Below are 22,934 nucleotides of genomic sequence, written 5' to 3' on the forward strand. Positions count from 1 at the left end.
GTTGAGGAAGATCTGTAGTTCATTCTTTTTTTTAAAGAATGTGAAAGTAATTTGTAATTTAAATTTTATTGAAAAGTAATGGAGCTCTCATAGATGACATAATTTTTCAAAATTAAGTTTTTACGTAAGTATGCAATGTTGAGGGATATTTTTTTCTTTTTATGCAACAGACTAAGTACTGCCAATTCACCCATCTAGGACGCCACTCCAAAGTGGAAAAAAAAGATATAGCTGATCTAATTTGTGGTTTTGTGCTGTATATTTAAACATTTGTATGCATTTAAAGTCTGGTTCTCAGTGTTAACACAGTATGGCTGAGGAGGATTTCTGAGCCATAGTGTGCTCAGGTTCGAATCCTGGCTTCACCAGCTTTGTACGGTGTTGGGCAACTTACTGAAATTCTGTGCTGTGGTTTCCTCCTGTGTTAAATGGAGAGAACGCCAGGACCTGCCTCATAGAGCTGGCACAAGGACGACACGAACCGGTAGCCTCTAAAGCAGCTAAAAGAGATGTCTGCCTCGTAGTGTGTGCTCAGAAATTTAGCTTTTTATTATGTTGAGAATGAGGATTACATTTATATTTGGGATACCCACTATTCCTGGGTATATTTTTTTAATTTTTTTTTTTTAAGATTTTTATTTATTTATTTGACAGAGATCACAAGCAGGCAGAGAGGCAGGCAGAGAGAGAACGAGGGGAATGCTGAGCAGAGAGCCCAATGCGGGGCTCAATCCCAGGACCCTGGGATCATGACCTGAGCCGAAGGCAGAGGCTTTAACCCACTGAGCCACCCAGGCGCCCTTCCTGGGTATATTTAAAGAACTCCTTCCCCAGATTTCAAGACGAGCAATCATAAATCAAGGACATAAGATATGAAGACTGTTTTTGACCTTTTTTCCAGCATTTTGAAATTGAAAGAGCTACACAGTGTGCCTTGCATGTTACAAAGATAAATAAAACATTTCCCTGTTCTCTAGAAGTGAACACGGATGAATAAAACAATGTCAGTGGGTAAGGAATGAAGGCTCAGCATGGCTCTGTGAGAAGCCAGCCAGGGCTGAGATTCTGACCGGTAGCGCGGCCGCTCTGGCACATGCTGCACTTTCCAGGATTTGTTCTCCGAGGTCACCTCCAGCCTCGGTTTATATTCTTGGTTTGAAAGAGCATGTTGCCATTCTGGGGGCAGCCGCATCGTTGGGTAGAGGGGACGTCTAGTGTTCCGGTAGCGTAGTGGACCAAAAACTCAAAAACCAAACGCTTGACAGAGTATGGGATTTGAGTTTTCATCCTCTGTGTATTGATGTTGAAATGAGCTGCTTGTCGAGTCCGCCACGCTCCCCCGCCGTCCCTGGGAAGGTGGTTGCAGATCGTGGAGCCGCTGTGGTGGGTGGACTTCGGCCACATGTGTCCATGGCTTCAGCGGTCTCCCCCGACCTCCCCCAGCTCGTCGTGCACAGCACACGCCCTTGCCCGTCCCCCAGCTCTTCCCACTCAGGAGGGGAGAGGGCGAAGCCGGGGAGGAGCAGGGTGCACAGTATTCGGTAGTCCCTCCCGCGCTGATTGGCAAGGTCGCGTTGTCATAAATACACTTGAGTTTGTGTGACTCGCTGGAAAGGCCTAATGTGGTAACCATGAATGTATGTGATTGAAGATTTGCAGTCCTGCTTGATTTGTGTGGCAAGAAGAGTTCCTATGAAGGAGAGACCAGTTCTTCCCTCATCAGAAAGTTTTACTACTCGCCAAGATCTCCAAGGTACATTTTCTCTCCAAAGCAATCATTTGAGAATATCGACCTATTCGTAAGGCAGGGGCTCTGTTCAGGAGATAACGAAGAAGCTGGGGATGGTGACGGGCGCTTGGGCAGAAGCCTCGAGGCGCCGCAGGAAGGAGAGGGAGGGACACTTCTTTTCACTGTCTGCCCTTTCGGTCCATGTACTTGTGCTGCCTATCCTAAAGAAGGACATTTTTCTCTTGTAAAATGCTAATCACTTCCATACACAGTAGATGAGTGTGTAGGTGTAATGCTTGCTGTCGTTTCATAGGCAAGATCACTTCCCTGGACACAAGCACCATGAGGGCAGCCATGAAACCAGGCTGGGAGGACCTGGTGAGAAGGTGCATTCAGAAGTTCCACGCGCAGCACGAAGGGGAGGCTGTGTCCTATGCTAAGAGGCATCATCATGAAGGTAAGCATCCCCACGTGCTACTCCTCTTGGAGTTGACATTGCTGTATGACTGCTTCCTGCGGGAGCTTTCTCTGAAACCGTGAGCCTGAAGTTCACCTCAGGAAACTTAGATCTGTTGACTTTTTATGTTTAGATGTGGTTGCATCGTCTGGCCCAGAAAATGTCGCCACCTAAAGGAAAATTTAAGAGGCTCCTGGGTGGCTCAGAGGGTTAAGCCTCTGCCTTCAGCTCAGGTCATGGTCTCAGGGTCCTGGGATTGAGCCCCCCATCAGGCTCTCTGCTCAGCGGGAGCCTGCTTCCCCCCGTCTCTGTGTTTGATAGAACCTGTAGGACAGAAGAATGAGATAAATCGGAGATCATTTCATAAAAACAGAAGAAAGGGAAGGAAAGAGATCATTTTTTCTGATCCCAAGGCTTCTGTACATAAATAAGACTATATAATAAGGGGCCACTTAATATCAAAAGAAATCTCTGAATCATAAGGAAAATCTGGAAATAAGAATGAAATGAAATTTGCAAGAGCAGCTGAATTCCTAGTAGAGGGGACAGTGAGATCCTGGGCTCTCCTTCTAGATCATGACCCCTGAAGATGTTTCTAGAAGGCCCAAAGAAATGAAGTCACTTGTCTTGAGGTCACGGGTCAGCTAGACTGACAGCTAATTAGCAAGATGGCTAGAACTAAACCCAGGACTTGGAAGTCCTACGCCAGTAATAATAGCAGCCCTCCTGGGCACGTGGTCTTTGTGCAGTTATCTTCCTTCCTTACACTGTCTTGTGGACCCTCAGCACAGCTGTGAGGTAGGTGTTAGGACTCGACCTGGAGATGGGGACCTAGAAGCAGGTGAAATGACTGGCTTGTCAGCACTGGAGCCTAACTTGCCATCTCTCTGCTGTGCAGTCCCTCTGCTCTGCTGTTCCTGGAGCTCTTCGTACTCAATCACATTTCCTCAAGTGCCTTCTGGTTTCTTGTTCTTTCTGTGAGAACGAAGAAAAACTGCCTTTCCCTGGCACTTATTCAGAACTAAGTGAGGGAAGGTGACACTTCTCCTGACCTTTTCTGTCCTCTCGTGCACACTGCATGTCCTGGCAGGGGGCACCTGGGTAGGAGGCCTGGATTACCAGGGAGGGGCTATGAGGCCTGGGACCAGTGGGGCCCAGCAGAGTGTGCCTGGTAACTCAGTTTGGCAGATTGTCGCATTTTGGCAGGAAAAAAGTCCTAAGTCCCCAATTGAAGACAGAGTTTTAGGTTGTCCTCTTCCATTTAATGTGCATCTGTGACCTTAGCATTTTACCAGTAGTGTTTGTATGCTTACACTCTGTGCTTTAAGGTCACTTACGGAAAAGTACAAATCGTAGTAGATGACCTCTTTCCCCATCCCCTTATTTTTGTCTCATCTTATTCCTCTTTTTCATCTTATTTATCCTTCTTTAGAAGTAAGTACATAATCCAGCAATTTGTGCCTTTCAGCATCTTTCTCTAAGTTGGGAAGAATGAGGAAGTAAAGATTCTAGATTTGGCAGAAATCAGTATTTAACCTACTATTTCACTAGATCTGGTTTAAAATTTAAAGAATAGTAACAATGGGGGTGCCTGTGCAGCTCAGTTGGTTAAGCCTCTGACTCTTGTTTTTGGCTCAGGTCATGATCTCCAGGGTGGTGAGATTGAGCCCTGAGCCCAGCTCCATGCTCTGCTGGACGTGGAGCCTGCTTGAGATTCTCCCTCCCTCTCTTTCTCGCTTGCACACGCTTGCTCTCTCACTCTCAAATAAATCTTTCCAAAAAAATAGTAACAACAGGGGGCACCTAGGCATCTCAGTTGATTAAGCATCTGACTCCAAGGTCCTGATCTCAGGTTTGTGAGATCAAGGCCCAAGCTCAGCAAGGAGTCGCTTCTCCCTCTCCCTCCCTTTCCCACCACTTGTGCCCTCTGTCTCCACTCAAATAAATAAATAAAAATTCTTTTAAAAATGATAAAATAAAAAACAGTAAAAATAAGAAATATGGATAAGAAATCACTATGAGCAAACACATTCAGTGTCCTTGAGCCCTGAGTAGCAATGCCCTACACTCAACTCTGGTCTTCCGATTCCTTACAAAAGGGTTTGTAGACGTGTACCAGGCACTGTGGTAGGCTTAAACAGGCGGGACCCACTGAAGGGAAACTACAAAACATATGAAATACCCTGCATCCAAACATATGAAGTAGGTAAGATGGAAGGTAATCAATCACATTGAGTAAAAATCTGCAAGTTTGTGTCTAAATGGAAGAGCTTCCTAAATGAATTCAGGTGCATGCTTAACTATGTCTAATTAAGTAGAGATGTTTGGTGTAGACCAGATGGAAATAGAAAATCTTAAGGGATCACAGACGAAATTCCAAAATTGTAAGTTTTTCAAAATAGGAATCCTATTATAAATATTGTATTTATTCTGCCTTATAGGAACCTACTCACTGCAAAACGCAAAATACACATACGCACAGTAATTCATTTCCAGGTCCGCCACTCCTGAGTAATTTCATGCAACACTTGATGGCAGAAATACCTAAGCACTGAATGTAACTGAAACTGCGGAGGGGGTTTCATTAGGGAAATTGCTCAAAGTGAACTTTTACCAAGAAAAACCCAAGTCCATACTGTGTGTCAGCGACTCCCTCCCTCACTCCCTTGTGGCAATTTTGTAAAGTCATGAATGTGCTCTATCTGGCTATTAGTGGGGCTAGCTCTTCAACTTACAGAATTTGTATAGAGGATTATGTGATAAAAACATGGTAGTTTTCTTACAATTGTTTAAGTGGGTTACCAGATTATGTGTCTACTTTTTTTCTGAATCGAGATGTTCTTTTTTTTTTTAAGTTCTTTTTAAATAGGCAGTATTGTTTTAAAAGATAAATCTGAAATTTTATTTTAAGAGACATTATTTTAACCTAGGTGATTTGTTATATTTTCTTCACTTGCCTTGAAAATGGAAACACCAGATTCTTTATTCAGAAATTAAACTAATTATACTTTTATTGTTTCGGTTTTCTACTTAGCCTTTTTCTCTTCTGAAGAGACTTTTCTGACTGTTAATCTCTTACTTCCTGTAGTCCCGTCCACAGAAATAATACTCCTTACACACTGAGAAACAGAATGGGGGATAGTATTATGAGATGATGAACAGTAATAACTTGAAGATGAATATTCAGAAAATATAATGTCATAAATTTTACTGTAATATTTTTATTAGTTTAAAAGGAAATTAAAGGCAAATTGTAATCTTTAAAGATATTATGTTTATGCATTGTATTGTTTTCTGGTATTTTAAACATACCATTGCAAAGCTAGTTTTAAGCCAACAAATTGTTTACACTCTTTTTTACCATGGTACTGAAGATTTTAAAAAGAACATAGTTCGAGGGTCCAAGCCATATTTAAAAAAAAAAAAAAAACAGTACATTGAATTTATTAGTATTTTGAGTAAAAAAATAAATGTGCTTTTAAAATGTTAAACTATTTCAATATCATGAAATAGTATTTCCAACTCTTGTTAACATGCTAGTAGGAATATATGAAAATGAAAGTTATTACTATCAGTGTGTCTTATCCTGCCCCCCCCCGATTTTTTTTTTTTTTTTTTTGTAAACATGAATTCTGTTTCCTTGCTTGCCCACAGTGCTGAGACAAGGATTGGCGTTCAGTCAAATCTACCGTTTTTCCTTGTCCGATGGCACTCTTGTTGCTGCACAGACGAAGAGCAAACTCATCCGTTCTCAGACTACTAATGAACCTCAGCTTGTAATATCATTACATATGCTTCACAGGTAATCCTCGTTCTAAGAAATCACTCTTTCCCTTCCCCAAATCAAGAGGAAATGGTTCCAAAGCAACAGATCCCCCTAAAGCTTTTCAGCCTTGTTAGACATGTCTGTTCATCGGCCGCACGCAGGTACAATATAAAATTTAGTTGCTATTAACTTCTGACTAAGAGACAACTTGGGATACCGGCAAAGGAGGGCTATCCCTTGAATTTGTGCCTTAATACTAGTGAATTTTAAAACCCCGCTGGAAGAACACAGGCTTCCGCTTACAGGGCTCTGACAGGAAGGCCTCGCCTAAAGGGGAAGGGAAGTTGGGCCGTCCCCCCGTGGGGACATGTGCAGTGAAGTAGGAAAGCCACTAGCAGGACTTCTGCTCCTGTGCGTGGAAATCTGAAACTTCCAAGTATATCTACTTAGAGGACTTGTTTCAGGGCTTTTTCCCCCTCAGGTTTAAGTTAACTTCTTGCCATTAGCCTTTCAACTGAAAGGTAATAAACATTTCCATTAAAAAATGACAGTACAGAAAATTGAATGTTGATTTTAAAATAAATGTCATAAACTATATTGTTTTAGAGCACAAATTTAGGGAAATGATTACATTTCGCCTTACATAAATATTTATGTATGTACTGTATAAAACTTTATGAGGTACTATCAGAAGATACATAAAGTTGCTCTGGTGAAAGAGTCCCCTTGTATTACACTTCTCGATTGTATCCTTTCTTATTTGGGAATTAAAAAAATCAGGCAGCCCTGTTTGCCAACTGTTAATAAATCTGACCTCAAACTGAAATAATTTGAAAGTGATTACAGATGTGCCAGATTTCACCCCCCTAAGTGAAAGCTGATGTTTGATGATTTGTGAAACCTGTTTTGTTTGGATTTGTGAACACATGTGGTAACTCACAAGTGACTGCCAAGGCTATAAATTAAAGCTCATAGGGCTTGGAAAATCATCTAGCCCAGAAAGGTTGCCTTGAGTCACCAGTAAGGGAGTGGATTGGAGTTGTCTGGACGTTGGGGGGTAAGGTCACAGAGCACAGTCACTCTAAAGTTCGGCCCCACATGGTCTGTGCTAGAGTCTCTTGCTTTGACCGGCAAGGGGCTCTGTTGGACAAGGTGATCTAATTCACAATACTTTCAATAACTTCACTGGCTCTAGTACTTGCGGAGTTCCTACTAGTTGAGGCGGGCTCCCCCAACCCCACCCGCCAGTTTTGAAGTTTGCTGTCCGTCTTGAGCCAAGTAGTATACCTCAGGGCTCTCTGGGCTTACAAATGTGTCTACTGTTAGGAATTGTGATTTGGCAGATAACTGAAGACAGCTCTGCTTGTTAGGGTCCTTCCTTGAAGATGGGACAAGTTCTCAGTTATCCATGATAATATACCATGTAATGAGAAAGATAATATTATGTAATTGGAACCCCTCTCATGTCTTGTCTGGTAACTACGATTTCAATCCAGTAGTAGTCACATTTAAAGACAGCTCCTCTGTAAAACCGCAGACATCTTAATGAGTTGACTGCAAAACATCCCTCTTGGTCCAGAATTATGCGTGCTCAGTCTTGTCCATAATTGCAGATTGTTTCATCCAAGTATTATCTGTCCTGTAAATGTAGTCTGTTCTTTTATAAAGAAAAGAGGCCATCTCATTTTTTAAAAAATTAATAACAACTTGCTAAATGCATTTCCTTTTATATTTCTCTCCTCATCGTACAGAGAGCAGAATGTGTGTGTAATGAATCCGGATCTGACTGGACAAGCGATGGGGAAGCCATTGAATCCACTTAGCTCTAGCAGCCCTGCCCATCAGGCCATGTGCAGTGGGAACCCAGGTCAGGACATGACCCTCGGTAGCAATATAAATTTTCCCATCAATGGCCCAAAGGAACAAATGGGCATGCCCATGGGCAGGTTTGGCGGTTCCGGGGGAATGAACCATGTGTCAAGCATGCAAGCAACCACTCCTCAGGGTAGTAACTATGCACTCAAAATGAACAGTCCCTCACAGAGCAGCCCTGGCATGAATCCAGGACAGCCCAACTCCATGCTTTCGCCACGGCATCGCATGAGCCCCGGAGTGGCTGGCAGCCCTCGAATCCCACCCAGTCAGTTTTCCCCTGCAGGAAGCTTGCATTCCCCTGTGGGAGTTTGCAGCAGCACAGGAAATAGCCATAGCTACACCAACAGCTCCCTCAACGCACTTCAGGCCCTCAGCGAGGGGCACGGGGTCTCACTGGGGTCATCGCTGGCTTCACCAGACCTAAAAATGGGCAATTTGCAAAACTCCCCCGTTAATATGAATCCTCCCCCACTCAGCAAGATGGGAAGCTTAGACTCCAAAGACTGTTTTGGACTTTATGGGGAGCCCTCTGAAGGTACACCTGGTCAAGCAGAGAGCAGCTGCCATCCGGGAGAGCAGAAGGAGACCAGCGATTCCAGCATGCCCCAGGCCGTGAGCAGTGAGAGAGCCGATGGACAGAATCGGCTGCATGACAGCAAGGGACAGACCAAACTCCTCCAGCTGCTGACCACCAAATCTGACCAGATGGAGCCTTCGCCCTTATCCAGCTCCCTGTCGGACACAAACAAGGACTCCACGGCGAGCCTGCCTGGCTCTGGCTCGACACACGGAACCTCGCTCAAGGAGAAGCATAAGATTTTGCACAGACTCTTGCAGGACAGCAGCTCCCCCGTGGACTTGGCCAAGCTAACAGCAGAAGCCACGGGCAAAGAGCTGAGCCAGGAGGCCAACAGCACAGCTCCCGGCTCAGAAGTGACTGTTAAACAAGAGCCCGTGAGCCCCAAGAAGAAAGAGAATGCACTACTTCGCTACCTGCTAGACAAAGATGATACTAAAGATATTGGTTTACCAGAAATAACCCCCAAACTTGAGCGACTGGACAGTAAGACAGACCCTGCCAGCAACACAAAATTAATAGCTATGAAAACTGAGAAGGAGGAGATGAGCTTTGAGCCCAGTGAGCAGGTAAGTTGGGTCCTGTGTTCTCTCAGGTGTGCCAATCCATACCCAGCAAGGGTTTTCACGGGGAGGCTGCAGGTGATGGGACAGAAATAAGCCTCCTCCTTTGCTGTACGTATTTGGAGACAGAGTTCATTCTCACTGAAGCTCCCTGTCCGAGATACTCCTCTCTGCCAACAAGTGACATCGCCATCGACCAGGGGTAGGCTGACTGACTTTTTTTTTTTTTTTTCCTCTTGAGGAAGGGCCAGTGGTAAGTATTTTAGGCTCTGTGGACTGTCCAGTCTCTGCCGCTGTGGTACGAAAAACAGCCATAGATACTATGTGAACAAATGAGAGCTAATAAAATTCTACTGACAGACACTGATCTTTGGATTTGATACAGTTTTCATGGGTCACAAAATGCTCTTCTTTTGATTTTTTTTTTTTTTTATTATTAAAAAAATGTAAACCCATTCTTAGCTCAGGGCATAGGAGAACAGGTGGTGGGCAGAATTTAGCCCACAGGCCAGCTGTAGTTTGCTGCCCCTGTTAATAGAAGATGCCTGAATCGGAGATAATCACATCCTTGAAACTGGCTCTGTCAGGACAGACTTCATTGAATTATTTCCCGGTTACCTTTCTCTCTATTTAAGATCAGAGTTTGGTTTTCAAACCTAATGAATATCATCGCACCCTTCATTATCGTCAGCTGAACCTTCTGGTTAATGTTAAAGAATTCTTTTCTTTGCTTTTTTATTTTTAAGAGTTCTTTCTCATGTAGTGGTTTGGCATAAGATGTTTCCTGGGGACTCAGTGTCGGGCTGGGTTAATGATCCAGGACTTCACCCTGCATCACCAGCTCGCTTTCTAATCCCTGGGAACAGCCTTGGACTTCAAATCTTTTAAGTCCTGATTGTTAACAAGTGAAGAAGCCACATCGGCCTTTCTGCTTGAAATGGTTTGCTAATTTGTCTGGAAATCCGTTTTGCAAGTGGAGAGTTTAGTGGGGACTAGGTGTGGATGGGGAGAGAAGAGGGCAGCACTCCTTTTGCTTTTTTTTTTTTGTCTTGAACTCTGCTGAGTCAGCGGAGGCTGGCCCAGGGGCAGGGCTAGGATTGAAAGCAGGAATCAGGAAGGCTGAGGCCAAACACCCCCACCCCTAGAGCTGGGCTCCATCCACCGAGGTTCTAAGTACTTAGCTTCCTTCATTTCTTTCACTTTGATGTCTTGGCAGCTGCTACATTCCTGTAAGACAGACATGATTTTTTAAACCTACGTGCCCTTCACCAGAGAAACATCTTAATTCTGTAATCATCTTTGGTAATTAACCCTGGAACGTAGACGTTAGTGGAGGGTTTGACAATACAGCTCTTCTGTAATGCCGTGAAATCTGTTAAGTGGGGGAAACTCAAGAGTTTCTTTCAGCAGAAAGTTAGGAGCAATACCTTGGATTAAGTGTAGGTGAAGCTTTATTGATGACTGTCAGTGTTGAGGTTTACTAGATTAGAATATACAGAGTGGGTGGCAGGCACAGATACTGTCCCCCAGATCTCCCTAACACATGCTAGAGGGCAAGAGGGTGACTCATGAGGGCCACCTTAGCTCCCTGGCTAAGTGGCCGGCCCCTCCCTCCATACGCAGAATTTATTTCATTCCCAGGCCTGAGGCCCAAGGGACTTAGAGGGTCAGGGAAGGGGGACACTGTTTGGCATGTCTATATTTAGTGTGTGATGACGCTAACTTCAGACAAGAAACTGACACACACAGAAAAAGAATTTTTTTTTTAAGACTTTGAGTCACTTGCCATTTCTAATTGTTGTTTAGGAGAAACATTTTTCTAATCAAAATCATCTTACCTAGGAACATGAGCACAAATCTGTTATTTTGGATGGACCGAAAAGCAGTGTACACACACATACACATACAATTTTTTTTCTTAATGAAACCCAGTCCCTGGTCTCACCCTCCATTCACTCCCATTTAAAAATAAAACTCCACCAAAAAATACTGCTTCAGAGAAAATTTAACATTGAAAACATTGCAACTTGAAAAGAAAAGTTACCACAGGAAGTATGCATTACCTAAATTTAGATCAAAGTCAGAATGACTTACTTTAAGGAAAAAACAGTGATTCTTTTACCTCCTGCTCTCCTTCTCTATTCCCAAAACAGATTAATTGTATCTCCTTTTAACTGCTGTACCAGTTTGTTAAAGTTTTTCTTTCATTTCAGGGGAATTCGAGTTTTTTATTTAATGAGATAAACTGTTAGGGAGCCTGAATTCTACACTCAACTGTCGTGTTATTTTGACTCAGAAAAGAGCCATTAACCGAGTGTGTATTTAAGCTACCTATAACTTATTAAGGACAGGAAGTACTTCGATGGGGCTGTTATACCTAAAATAGTGTTCCTTACTGGGCAGAGTATTTAAACAACATTTGTTTCTATGGCGTTTCGTCACCAACAGGAAGCAGTAACTGAAAATTTTCCAATATGTTTACCGACTTTCAAGTTACATACTTACTTACCCAGTGGGCATGTTGATAGTCTTAGGTTCTTTCTAATGCTACTGGGCCAGTTATAATGAGGGCCTAGAAATCTTCTAAAAGGAACATGTTGTTATTTCACTCCACTAGAAAGGCAAACCATATTTTAAATGGGCAGTGTCCTGAAAATTTCCCTCCAAATGGGGTATATTTATATTACCGTCTTTTATAAATTTCACCATTTTTTTTAAACAATTTTATGTTAGGCCAGTGTGGTAAAATTACACTTTTTATTTAAATTTTTGAAAGGATGTTTTGTAACTTATTAAAATACTTATGTTATTAAAATGCATGTGCTCTTTATATTTCCTTCAGAGAACAAGTTGATTTGACACATGAAAAATTCATAAAACCAGAAAAATGAAAAATTAAAGAAATCAAGTCCAATTTTCATTTTGTAGAACTTTTATAAAAATCTTTCTGACTCATTTTCTGCCTGAAATAGTTTAAACTAACTATTCAAATTGATGTGGCTAATTTGAGCATTCGAATAGATGCCTAAGCAAAACTTTGAAGAATCTTGGCAAAGCATTTTAAAGGAAGGCATTAATCTTTTTGTCTTGTGAAGAAAATGCCTAACAAAGTAGACATGGACTAGAAGAACTTTCGGTGAGAATTAAAGCTTAAAAGAATTGGCGGCGGCGGGGGGGGCTGTAATATTTGATCAGAAACTTAATGTGATCAAATCTATCCCTTCTAAAACTTACATGACTACAGAAGAAAATTCCATAATTGTCAGATTTTATTGCCAAACAGGCAAACGGGTTATAATAGACATTCTGAATTTTATGTCCTTGATGAAGAACATTTAAAGCATACTTAAGACAATCTGATGAATGTTAAATGTGTACTCCAGAAATTAACAAGAAATAAACACAAGCAAAACAATATTATCTCTAGTGGGGAAAATTACATAATGTATTCTTCTGATGGAGAGCTGAGAGAATTCAAATAATGCCCATAGTTATGGGGATCCAAAGAACCAATTTCTTTTGAATATGAAAACAAGAAGTGCCCACGTGGCTTTCTTAAGACAAAAAAGTGTTCAGTTACTTGTCGGAACTAGACTGATCCCCCAGTTGAATCTGGTCAGCAATTAAAATGGCAGAGATTAAAATTTGGAAATCAGTTTTTAATACCTGCTTTTTTATAATACATGCTTTTTGAAAAAATAAAAATCAACCAAGGAAAACATTGGATTTTAAATTTTCTAATTATTTGAACTTGAAAAACCAATAAATTGATTTAAACCATCCAAATAATTTATTAGATTTTGTTTTTTGAGAGAGGGAGAGAGCACAAGCTAGGGGTGGGGGACAGAAGAAGAGGGGGACAGACTCCCCACTGAGCAGGGAGCCAGACGTGGGACTTGATCCCAGGACCCCAAGATCATGGCCTGAGCCGAAGGCAGAGGTTTAACCAACTGAGCCACCTAGGCACCCAAGCCATCCAAATATATTTTAACATTTTATATGTATAATGTTTAGACTTATTTTCAGTTCATTATATTAGACACAAGAGTAGATTACAAAGGAAGAATCACGAATCTTGTTGATAGAACTCTTTGAAACTATGATGATAGTTATCTTTCTGTTTGATGGACATGGTTTAAAGTATAATTTTATTTGTGTGATAAGAGTCAAGGTAAAAAGGAAAGATAGGAGTCTAGACACAGGCTGTTGTTAATCTACATTGTAAAAACTTTCTCCTACACATAAATGGGATTGGGGGCAAATATAAGAGCATCTATTGAGGGTAATAATATACTTTATATTTATTATTGTTTATATGAACCTTTTTATTTTGGCTGTTTCTCATCCAAGGCAATATGCAAAGCTTTCTCAAGAAGCAGTTTATTACTTACTCACCCCTTCCTTCCTCCTCCTTCACCCCCAACTCCCCCCCACCCCTCTGCCACACACACAGTGAGCTTCCTCAAGGACCACTTTTTAAAATGCTCTAGACAGGGGCGCCTGGGTGGCTCAGTGGGTTAAGCCTCTGCCTTCAGCTCAGGTCATGATCCCAGGGTCCGGGGATCGAGCCCCGCATCGGGCTCTCTGCTCCGCAGGGAGCCTGCCTCCACCTCTCTCTCTGCCTGCCTCTCTGCCTACTTGTGATCTCTGTCAAATAAATAAATAAAATCTTTTAAAAAATAAATAAATAAATAAATAATAAAATGCTCTAGACAAGGCAGCAGCATAGTAGGGAAACTTGGTTTCATAGGACAGCAATAAATTTCATTTTATTAGAACTTCTTTCTTATGTCTATAGTTATTTTAATGATACAATTGCAAGGGTATTTATTACACATTCTTAAGTATTTTTCTGAGAAAATAATGGCAATTATAGGAATTTCTATGAGAAATTTAGTTGATCATGAAAAATTTTCTTAAATCACAGGATAATATGGTTAAAGGAATTCATTCAATTGACTGAGTGTCCATGACTATGTTCCAGGAACTTTCCTTGGAGGACAATAAATGTTCATGCTGATGTTTATACCTTTTGTATTCAGTAAAACATGATCAAGATAGATTTGCAGTGGAATCACTTTATTTGTACATTTAACTTGCACAAAATCCTGTATACACATTCAGAAGAAAGGAAGGGGGCAGCAACGAAGTGGTTAAGTAGTGTGAGCAGTTCTGCCCACCATTATACCCCATCAGTACGTACCCTAGCAGAGTGATCATGAGGAGGGTGACAAGAGTTCACTGGGTGTGGGTTCTCCTGTGGCTCTAACAGCGTGAACATGTAGCTACGTGTTTTTAAAAGCAGCACAGCCTCTACACGCTACACACTACACTGTTTAGGACTCAGCTGAGAAAACAGCTTTGTGTTTCCTCTCCGGAGGAGAAACTGACTGTGTTGTCCTTGGAGGGGACACAGGTGTACAGTGAGGTGTCTCATTTTATCTCTCTGTCTATACTTTAGGATGCTGACTTCAGAGCCCAGCCCTTACCTAAGAGGTATCGTTCCCATATTTGATGCCTCCATCTTTTGTTGGAAGTGGGTGGCTAAACTAAACTAGAAAATGGTCTTGTGATTGCCCCAGGAACACACTGGGAATTTCCTCAAAAGTGGATCTTTAGGTTATTACTAAGCTAGTTGACTCTGAAGAAGGAATCAAGTAAAATGTCACTTCAGTTTCTCTTTCCTAACTTGAGAAACATGGCCAGTAAGACTTCTCATACAGGTAATACATGTGCCATAAATTGCAGAAAACCTTAGTAAATTCAACCTTTGCATGGGGAATAGGAATTATATAAAACAAAACTGTGGTGCATTTTGCTTCAAGCAGACCTCCTATCAGGTGTAAACAATTCTATCTGAATGCCCTGGGTGGACAAAATAGTCACGGTCAAGGATTCCGAGTCCATCCAGTGACTTTGGGGGAATTACATAACTTCTGGTTTCCACCTACACATCCAAGAGATCAGCACTTTCTTCATTAGAAACGACTTCTAACATTTAACGTCTTCCTTTTCTTGTGTGGTTGGCACTGCCTGATAGATTCTACTTAAAAGAATATAAAATAAGTTGAGTCTTCTGGAGGAAAAGTAGTAGGTGTGAGATAGTGGTAATACGTACCTTATTATTTTGATGTTGGTCATTGAAATGAAATGACTTCTGTAGAAGGAAAAGCCCTAGGAAACCCTGTTCTGCCTTCTGTGAAGTCAGGTTAATAGATGCCGTGTATGGGGACACCCATGTTTGTATCCTGCTTCCCTACATTTTGTCACCTAAGCTGGTGACTGACTGAGAGAGCTAGTGGCATTTGAAACTGAAAGTGCGAGCAGGAAAAAAAACACCAGTCAAATTGAAAAGGCAGCGTGTAACTATTCATGGTGACTTTGAGCTGATTTTTTGCTTATTTTGCATTTTACCACCCCCCCCCTAAAAAAAAAAAAAGTCCTAGAAGGAAATGACCACCTACAAAATACTGATGTAGTGTACATTTAGATAATTTTTTTAACCAGTTTTTCATTGTTGTTATTTCTTAGAGTTAACCATAAAACCTAGACCTGGACTCTTAAGTCCAGTATACTCAGAGTTAATCAGAAATATACATATACTCATGACTGATTATTATTATAATCATTTATTATTATAACTGATTATTTATTAGCATACATTATTATTATTATTATTAGCATACAATAAAGGGGAATTTATACATTGCCCATGAAGCACAGCACTGAAGGGAGCTTTCTAATTCAGTCACAACTCTTCTAGATGAGGAAATAGGGGACTAAGAAATTAAAGTTATTTGGCCTTTGTCAGTTATTTTTTAAAAGATGATCAAGCCCCTCATTAGGCCAGAGGTCCTCACATGTGTCCGCGTCCTTTGCGTGGCTGTGGTGGTGCCTCGGGCCAGCTGGGTCTGTAATTGCAGTTGGGGCTGGGGTGCCCACTCTCAGGGTGGAACGGGATAAACTCTTCTGTTTGTTAACTGCAGCCTGGCAGTGAGCTGGACAACTTGGAGGAGATTTTGGATGATTTGCAGAATAGTCAATTACCACAGCTTTTCCCAGACACGAGGCCAGGCGCCCCTGCTGGATCAGTTGACAAGCAAGCCATCATCAATGACCTCATGCAACTCACAGCCGAAAACAGTCCTGTCGCACCTGTTGGAGCCCAGAAAACAGCATTGCGAATTTCACAGAGCAGTGAGTATGCGATATTGGTGGTTATGCCAAGAAATTCCCATATAATCACCATTAGAAACAGTGATTATTAAAATCTGATACAAACAGCTTAGTCACTTCAAGGTTTCTGTGATCCAATAGCACCATCTACTGTCCAGGTTGTTCAAAACGCCTTTCAAATTGGTCTCCAGTGAACAGGGCTTTCCAGCATTCTCGTGCAGTTCATTTCATCAGCGCCCGAGTGAGACTGACCTACATAGATAAAGTTCTTTGGATGGTTGTCGTGTTTCCCTTTATTTTTCTACTGCCTTCAGAAATGGAGTTTAAAATAGACTTTTATGTGTTTTAGTATAGAACTGGATACTTTAAATACAGAAAATAAGAAAGGCTGACTTTTTAGGAATAAAATGCTCTTAAAAATTCTTAATATTTAATCTTAATAAATGGGCTACACACATTAAAAATACCTTATCCCGTCTCTTAGAAATAATCTTAGAAATGTCAGTTTGAATGGAACTTTATCATACATGTTTTCTAAGTGCACACTAACGAATTTGATATAAAGCTTGGAGACCTTAGACTATTGAGAAAATACATTTTTTCTTCATTTATTCTTTTTATTTTAGATTTTTGTGAGTTTAAGATGAATTCTTTGTTCACCAGAATCACTTAGTTTACAAGCTCAATAATTACCTGAAGTTGTCCAACAGTTGTGAGTGGAAGAAAATATCTTTCCTGTACAAAGAGACGTAACTTATACAAACATAAATGACGTCCTTAGTGTGAATTTGGTAGACAGAATGATTTTTCCCTCATTGAGTACAGTCTGATTGAGTGCTCAGCCTTTGTTCTCAAACCAGAAACGGCAACCATCAACCAATTCACAAAACATCTTTAGTCACTAGGTATTTTCTCAAGTAATTCTTAATGATTCTGAAACGGGTAAAACAAAATAGTTGGTGTTTGTTATCATCTCTCAAACCTTTGTATTTCTTGAGGAATGGAAGGTACTTCTGGACCATGGGCGCTCACGGTCAAAGAGCTGGGGAGTGAGTAAGAAGCACACTTGAGAGCTTATGCTCATTAATCAGAGGCATTAATGAAGGGCGGCGTGGGAACTCACGCTTTCTCCTCTGTTTGTACCTCCTGATGGTAATCAGATTACTGAGTGCTAACCAGAGAGCTAAACCTGAGGGAGTCGTGATTAAGCGTAGACTATTTCCATTCCGAGCCCTAATTCTTCTAAATATTTTATTTCTGTTACTAATTGTTAAGAACTTATTTATTCTGAATGTTCTGTTTCATACTATGTTTATGTAAGTCAGTAAAAATAAAATACTTGATATTATTTAACAAAGTAGCTCTATAAACTGTTATTTATAGTATCTGTATACTTTTAAAATTTAATCATGTTCATCAAATTATTGGTTGTCTCTGTGACAGTACAATGCAGTGCACACCTCACAGTGGATTCTTACCAGCCACCCATAGGAATCCTTTCAAATCTAAATGTGTCCAGAATTTAAAGAAGCTGTATTTAGAAGATTAAACAGGGCCCTAAAGCTTTAATACTGACTTCAGGAGGCAGAGTTCACACTTAAAAGATTTTAACTTCCAAGGCAAATAGATGCTTTTAACCTAATTCTACTCCCAGGAAAGTCCAGTTAAGAAATGATACGTCCAAACCCCACGTGTCTGGGTTTGGCGCTCTCCACAGGAGCGGTTCCTAGCTTCCTCGCTGTGACAAAGCGGTGAGCCTAAATTTGGATGGATAGTGGCACAAATGGACAGGGCCATCTGAGCATTTTACCTAGCAAATATGACTACATGTTAGAGATTAGTGTTGGGGAAGAAAACACATGGGAAAAGACACGCAGGTTTTTTCCTCTCTTTCTGCAAAATTGTTAAGAGTCAAATAAGAGAATTGTTGATTCGATTACGAGTCCACATTTTGATGTTGCATATGGTTTTGGTATCCGTGAGTTCTTCTCTTTAATAGGCAGTTGGTCCCTGATGGGCATATCTTTGATACGTTACAGACAGCATTTTCCCTGAAGACTGCTTCTGTTGCTGTTCTTTTCCATTATCCTATATTAACCTTCAATTTTCATTTGTTTTCTCCTTAGCTTTTAATAACCCACGACCAGGGCAACTGGGCAGGTTATTGCCAAACCAGAATTTACCACTTGACATCACATTGCAAAGCCCAACTGGTGCTGGACCTTTCCCACCAATCAGAAACAGTAGTCCCTACTCAGTGATACCTCAGCCAGGAATGATGGGTAATCAAGGGATGATAGGAAACCAAGGAAATTTAGGGAACAGTAGCACAGGTAAGGGCTCAAATGCACTGTTACTTTCTTGGTGGGTTATTTCACTTAATGATGCATTCATCCACATCAAACTTGTAGGATTTTTCAAATGAATTTTTTTATGTTAGAAACTAATATAGAAGGTAAGAAAGTTCTACAGACTTTTACTGGGAGAGTGGTATGGAAGCATTGGGAAGCATTCCAGTGAGCTGTGATCATTTCTTTGACGAAGTTTCTAACTTTAATCCTATAGCCTAGGCTGATATCTTCTATTCCAGTTTACTGTTCTAGACATTATAGTGTTCTGTGTAAAATAATTTGGTGGTTGCTGGCATCTCATGTAATCTGCTGATAATCTTTAAAACTTCCTATCAATTGATGATTTGTTTTCGGAGAATTTCAGAATGAAAGTTTAAAATGCAGCCAGCTTTTCATACTTATAAATGATACATTTCTTCAGAAAAATATTAATTAAAAATAAAGAACTTTACATGGTAATATGCTCGGTCTATGAGTACCAGGTCCAGGGCTCCCCTTTTGAAGATGGTTGACTTTGCCTGTGATCTTGTTTGGACCTTGGCTTGCTATAACTTCAGGTGTCTGCCATGTTGCCCCTGCACAGTTGCTAAGTGGTAGTCCGTATCCTCACAGCTACCACGTTCCCCAACTTCCATCTAATGAAGGCTAGAAATCATCTCAGCAACAATGATTGCTATTCCCACCATGTCCTGTCCCCCCTATCTGTTTATCACAGACCTAGTAGCAGAATGCCAAGTTTCCTAATGAAGGCCTCACAATTCATAGCCTTCTTCTTTGGCAAAATGAAGTACTCAGGAAAAAGGCATTGGAGGAAATAGATATTATAAAAAGAATTTGTATTCTTTTTTTTTTTTCTTTTAGCTTAGTTGTGTAATCTCTGTATACACATTGCCATTTTAGACAGCTAACTGAAAATGAGAGTTCATTTTAAGGGGAAAACTTGGATTTATTTGTTTTCGGGTATTGATGCAGTTCATGGGGAAATGTGTACCGTGCTCTATTAAAATCATTGATTCCTTCAACAAATATTTATTGGGCGCCTACCATATGTGCCAGGCACTGACTACTCCGCTACTTTATATATCCACAGAAATAAGGGCCGTATTAATTTTATAATTGAAGATAAAGTGTTGATTTATATAAACAAAATACTGCTTGGGACTCCTGGGTGGCTCAGTCGGTTAAGCGGCTGCCTTTGGCTCAGGTCATGATTCTAGGGTCCTGGGGTTGAGCCCCGCATCGGGCTCCTTGCTCAGTCCAGAGCCTGCTTCTCCCTTTCCCTCTGTTTGCTGTTCCTCCTGTTCGTGCTCTCTCTCTCTCTCTCTCTCAGATAAATAGAAATAAAATGAAATGAAATGAAAAAAAAATTTTTTTTTAAATCTTTAAAAAAATACTGCTCTCTGCAACAGTCTATAACACCAGAGGAGCCAGTGGCTTATTAAAAGTGCCTCCTTAGGGACACCTGGGTGTCTCAGTGGGTTAAAGCCTCTGCCTTCGGCTCGGGTCATGATCCCAGAGTCATGGGATCGAGCCCCACATCGGGCTCTCTGCTCAGCAGGGAGCTCTCTCTGTCTGCCTCTCTGCCTACTTGTGATCTCTGTCTGTTAAATAAATTTTAAAAAAAATTTTTTTAATTAAAAAAAGAAGTGCCTCCTTATTAGGAGAACACAAGAAGCTCTGAGTTCTTGGAGGAATTCAGGGGTATACCTGTTTTGAAATTTGGGCCGCCAGAGATCACTGATGTCTAGACTCTGAAGATCATATAATGCCTGTGATTTGCTTCAGAAAAGAAAAAGTCTGAAAGAGACTGAGTCCCCAGTTACTATAATTGCAGGAATATTGTTGAATTGCAGGTCATTTTTCCTTCTGCTTTCTGGACTTGCTGTAATCTTGTTACATTATTTAGAGACCAGATTTTCTGAAAAATACAATACCTGTTCTCCCATAATACACTGTGTGGTTCAAATTTAATCTTCAAATGGTTTTTAAAATATATGGTACTATAATATTGTTCTTTTTCAGTCAGATTAATTACCTTTTATTCCTGATTATCCTAACATAGCACATTCTCATTTCACCAGTGAAAAGCAACCCACAATACATGTTCTCTCCGTTTCTTAAATATACCCCATTTTTAGTTATCGTAATTCAAGTAAATGAAAGCAAGCCATCTATTTGAAAGCAGAAGTTTTTGTTTGTTTGTTTTTTAAGATTTTATTTACTTACTAGAGCATGAGCGGTGGTAGGGAGAGGCAGAGGGAGCACGGACTCCGGCTGAGCAGGGAGCCCAACACAGGGCTTGATCCCAGGACCCCAAGATCATGACCTGAACCAAAGGGAGATGTTCAACCGACTGAGCCACCCAGGCGCCCCATCATGAAAGCAAGACTTTTATAGACCCATCATTAAACATTTCAAAATGCTGGGTTCTCACTTGGAGGTTTTCCCCTTTAGCCAATATTTGGCCGCTGTCAGCGGGGCCAGGCCAGAGAGAGCGAACACTCGCTCCTGCCTGGAGTATTGTGCTCTTACTGTTAAGTGTGGCCCACTAACTGATAATATCTCAAGTATAAGAAGATTTTTACCAGTCTGCCCTAAGCCATTCTAGACCTATGTGATCAGGAATGTGGTGGTCCAAGTATGCTGAAGTTCCCTAGAAGTGGGAGTTCCCTTGCGTTGGATATAAAAAACTGTGGTAGAAAGGTCCTGTAATTTCTGCATGTTTTAGAGGCTACCATGGTCAGTTTCGAAGCTTAACAAATGATAGTACTCCGAAAGGGATCTGAGGATTTAAAGATGTGACATCAGCTTTTATGGGCCGTTCTGGGATTTGGATTTATAACTAGAGTATTGATGACCAGCTTAAACCTTGTTTCTCTTCGCCCTCACCTCCCTTTTGGAAAGTAAAGCACTGACGTGTAGATCAGCTAATGTGATTCACTTCCTGAGGAAGGAAGTTGGGGTTATCCACACACCACAGCACCTGTTTCTAAGTACATATGGGAACAATTTTAACAGCTTTTCCGAACCATGAAGAGTGGCAAGTCTGTGCTTTGAAAACTGTAGAAATTGCCAACTCTTGTTTCTTCGCCAAGGGTCTGCGTCTGTCCCAACGAGGGCGTTACCTGTTGGGCTAACTGTGTATTACAGAATGACTGTCTTATACAGAGTAAGAGCATCTGGTGTTCCTCCATGCTGCCTCTGCTTTCAGTTACTCCATGTCTGTTCCCTTTGGCTTGCCTGCAGGAATGGTGGGTAGCAATCCTCCCCGGCCCGCTATGCCGTCTGGGGAATGGGCACCACAGAGTTCTGCGGTGAGAGTCACCTGTGCTGCTACCACCAGTGCCATGAACCGGCCAATCCAAGGAGGGATGATTCGGAACCCAACAGCCAGCCTCCCCATGAGACCCAACAGCCAGCCTGGCCCAAGACAGATGCTTCAGTCTCAGGTCATGAATATAGGTAAGGTAGTTCTAGAGCCTTTTTTTTTTTTTTTTTTTAAGATTTTATTTATGAGAGAGGGCACACACAAGCTGGAGGCGGGGGGATGGAGGGAGAAGGAGAAGCAGGCGCCCCCACTGAGCAGAGAGCCTGCCATGGGGCTCAATCGCAGGACCCAAGATTATGACCTGAGCCGAAGGCAGACGCTGAACTAATTGAGCCACCCAGGCGCCCCTGTAGTGCTTTGTACTTTTAATCACCATGCTTTCTGAGAAGACAGTAACAGCTCCAAAAGTTTTTTCAAGATATGCTCTTCATTTGCAGTTTAGATGATTCCCCTCATGGCAAGCTGTCATAAGGGAGATTTTGCTAGAACTCTGTACTTTCTAGTTACATTAGAGAACCAACTCTATTTGTGGTGTTTTATTTTTATTAAGTTATCTCATTTCAACCTTGGGGGGAAGTGAATTGGAGTGTCACACTGTGAGTGTTATACATATGCTATTTTTAAAAAGTATTTTAATGTCACAGCAGTGGCTCCTAGCTCTGGGTGATCGTCAGAATCATCTCAGGACTTGAAGTTGCAGATTCTTGGGGCCACCATCCTAGACTATTAAACCAGACTTTCCAGGGTCTTCTAGACAGGGTCTTCTAGAACATCTACAGGGTCTTCTAGAACATCTCATAAAGTGTGAGGCTAGCTAAAATTTTATTTGGATACAGTTCACATGTTATTAAAATTAATGGTTTGAAACATTATACGGCACCATTTGTACAAAGTGTCCAGAATAGACAAATCTCTAGGGAGAGGAAGTAGTAGGGAAGTGATTGCCTCGGTCTTGGGGTATGGGAGACATGGGGAGTGACTCCTAATGGTCATGGGGCTTTTTTTTGGGGGAATAAAAATGTTTTAAGCCCCATTGTCGTAATGGTCGTACAACTCGGCAAATACACCAAAACCCACTGAGTCATATACTTTAAATGGGTGAATTATGTGGC

General features: G+C 41.3%; 1 protein-coding gene across 9 annotated transcripts in view; it reads left to right on the forward strand.

Annotated features, from left to right (window-relative positions):
* NCOA2 (nuclear receptor coactivator 2) overlaps positions 1-22,934 on the forward strand; it is a 292,692-nt gene that overhangs the window by 240,454 nt on the left and 29,304 nt on the right. For 8 of the 9 annotated variants that reach the window (XM_032869220.1, XM_032869226.1, XM_032869221.1 and 5 more), the window contains 7 exons: positions 1,652-1,753; positions 2,043-2,186; positions 5,841-5,988; positions 7,704-8,973; positions 15,954-16,164; positions 18,270-18,476; positions 21,741-21,956. In XM_032869220.1, coding sequence (XP_032725111.1) covers positions 1,652-1,753; positions 2,043-2,186; positions 5,841-5,988; positions 7,704-8,973; positions 15,954-16,164; positions 18,270-18,476; positions 21,741-21,956 — 2,298 coding nt within the window. The remainder of the gene's footprint in view (positions 1-1,651; positions 1,754-2,042; positions 2,187-5,840; positions 5,989-7,703; positions 8,974-15,953; positions 16,165-18,269; positions 18,477-21,740; positions 21,957-22,934) is intronic. The other variant, XM_032869227.1, reaches the window with a different exon arrangement.

This window comes from Lontra canadensis, unplaced genomic scaffold, assembly GCF_010015895.1.
Source record: "Lontra canadensis isolate GAN:19392208 unplaced genomic scaffold, GSC_riverotter_1.0 scaffold37, whole genome shotgun sequence".
Taxonomy (NCBI): domain Eukaryota; kingdom Metazoa; phylum Chordata; class Mammalia; order Carnivora; family Mustelidae; genus Lontra; species Lontra canadensis.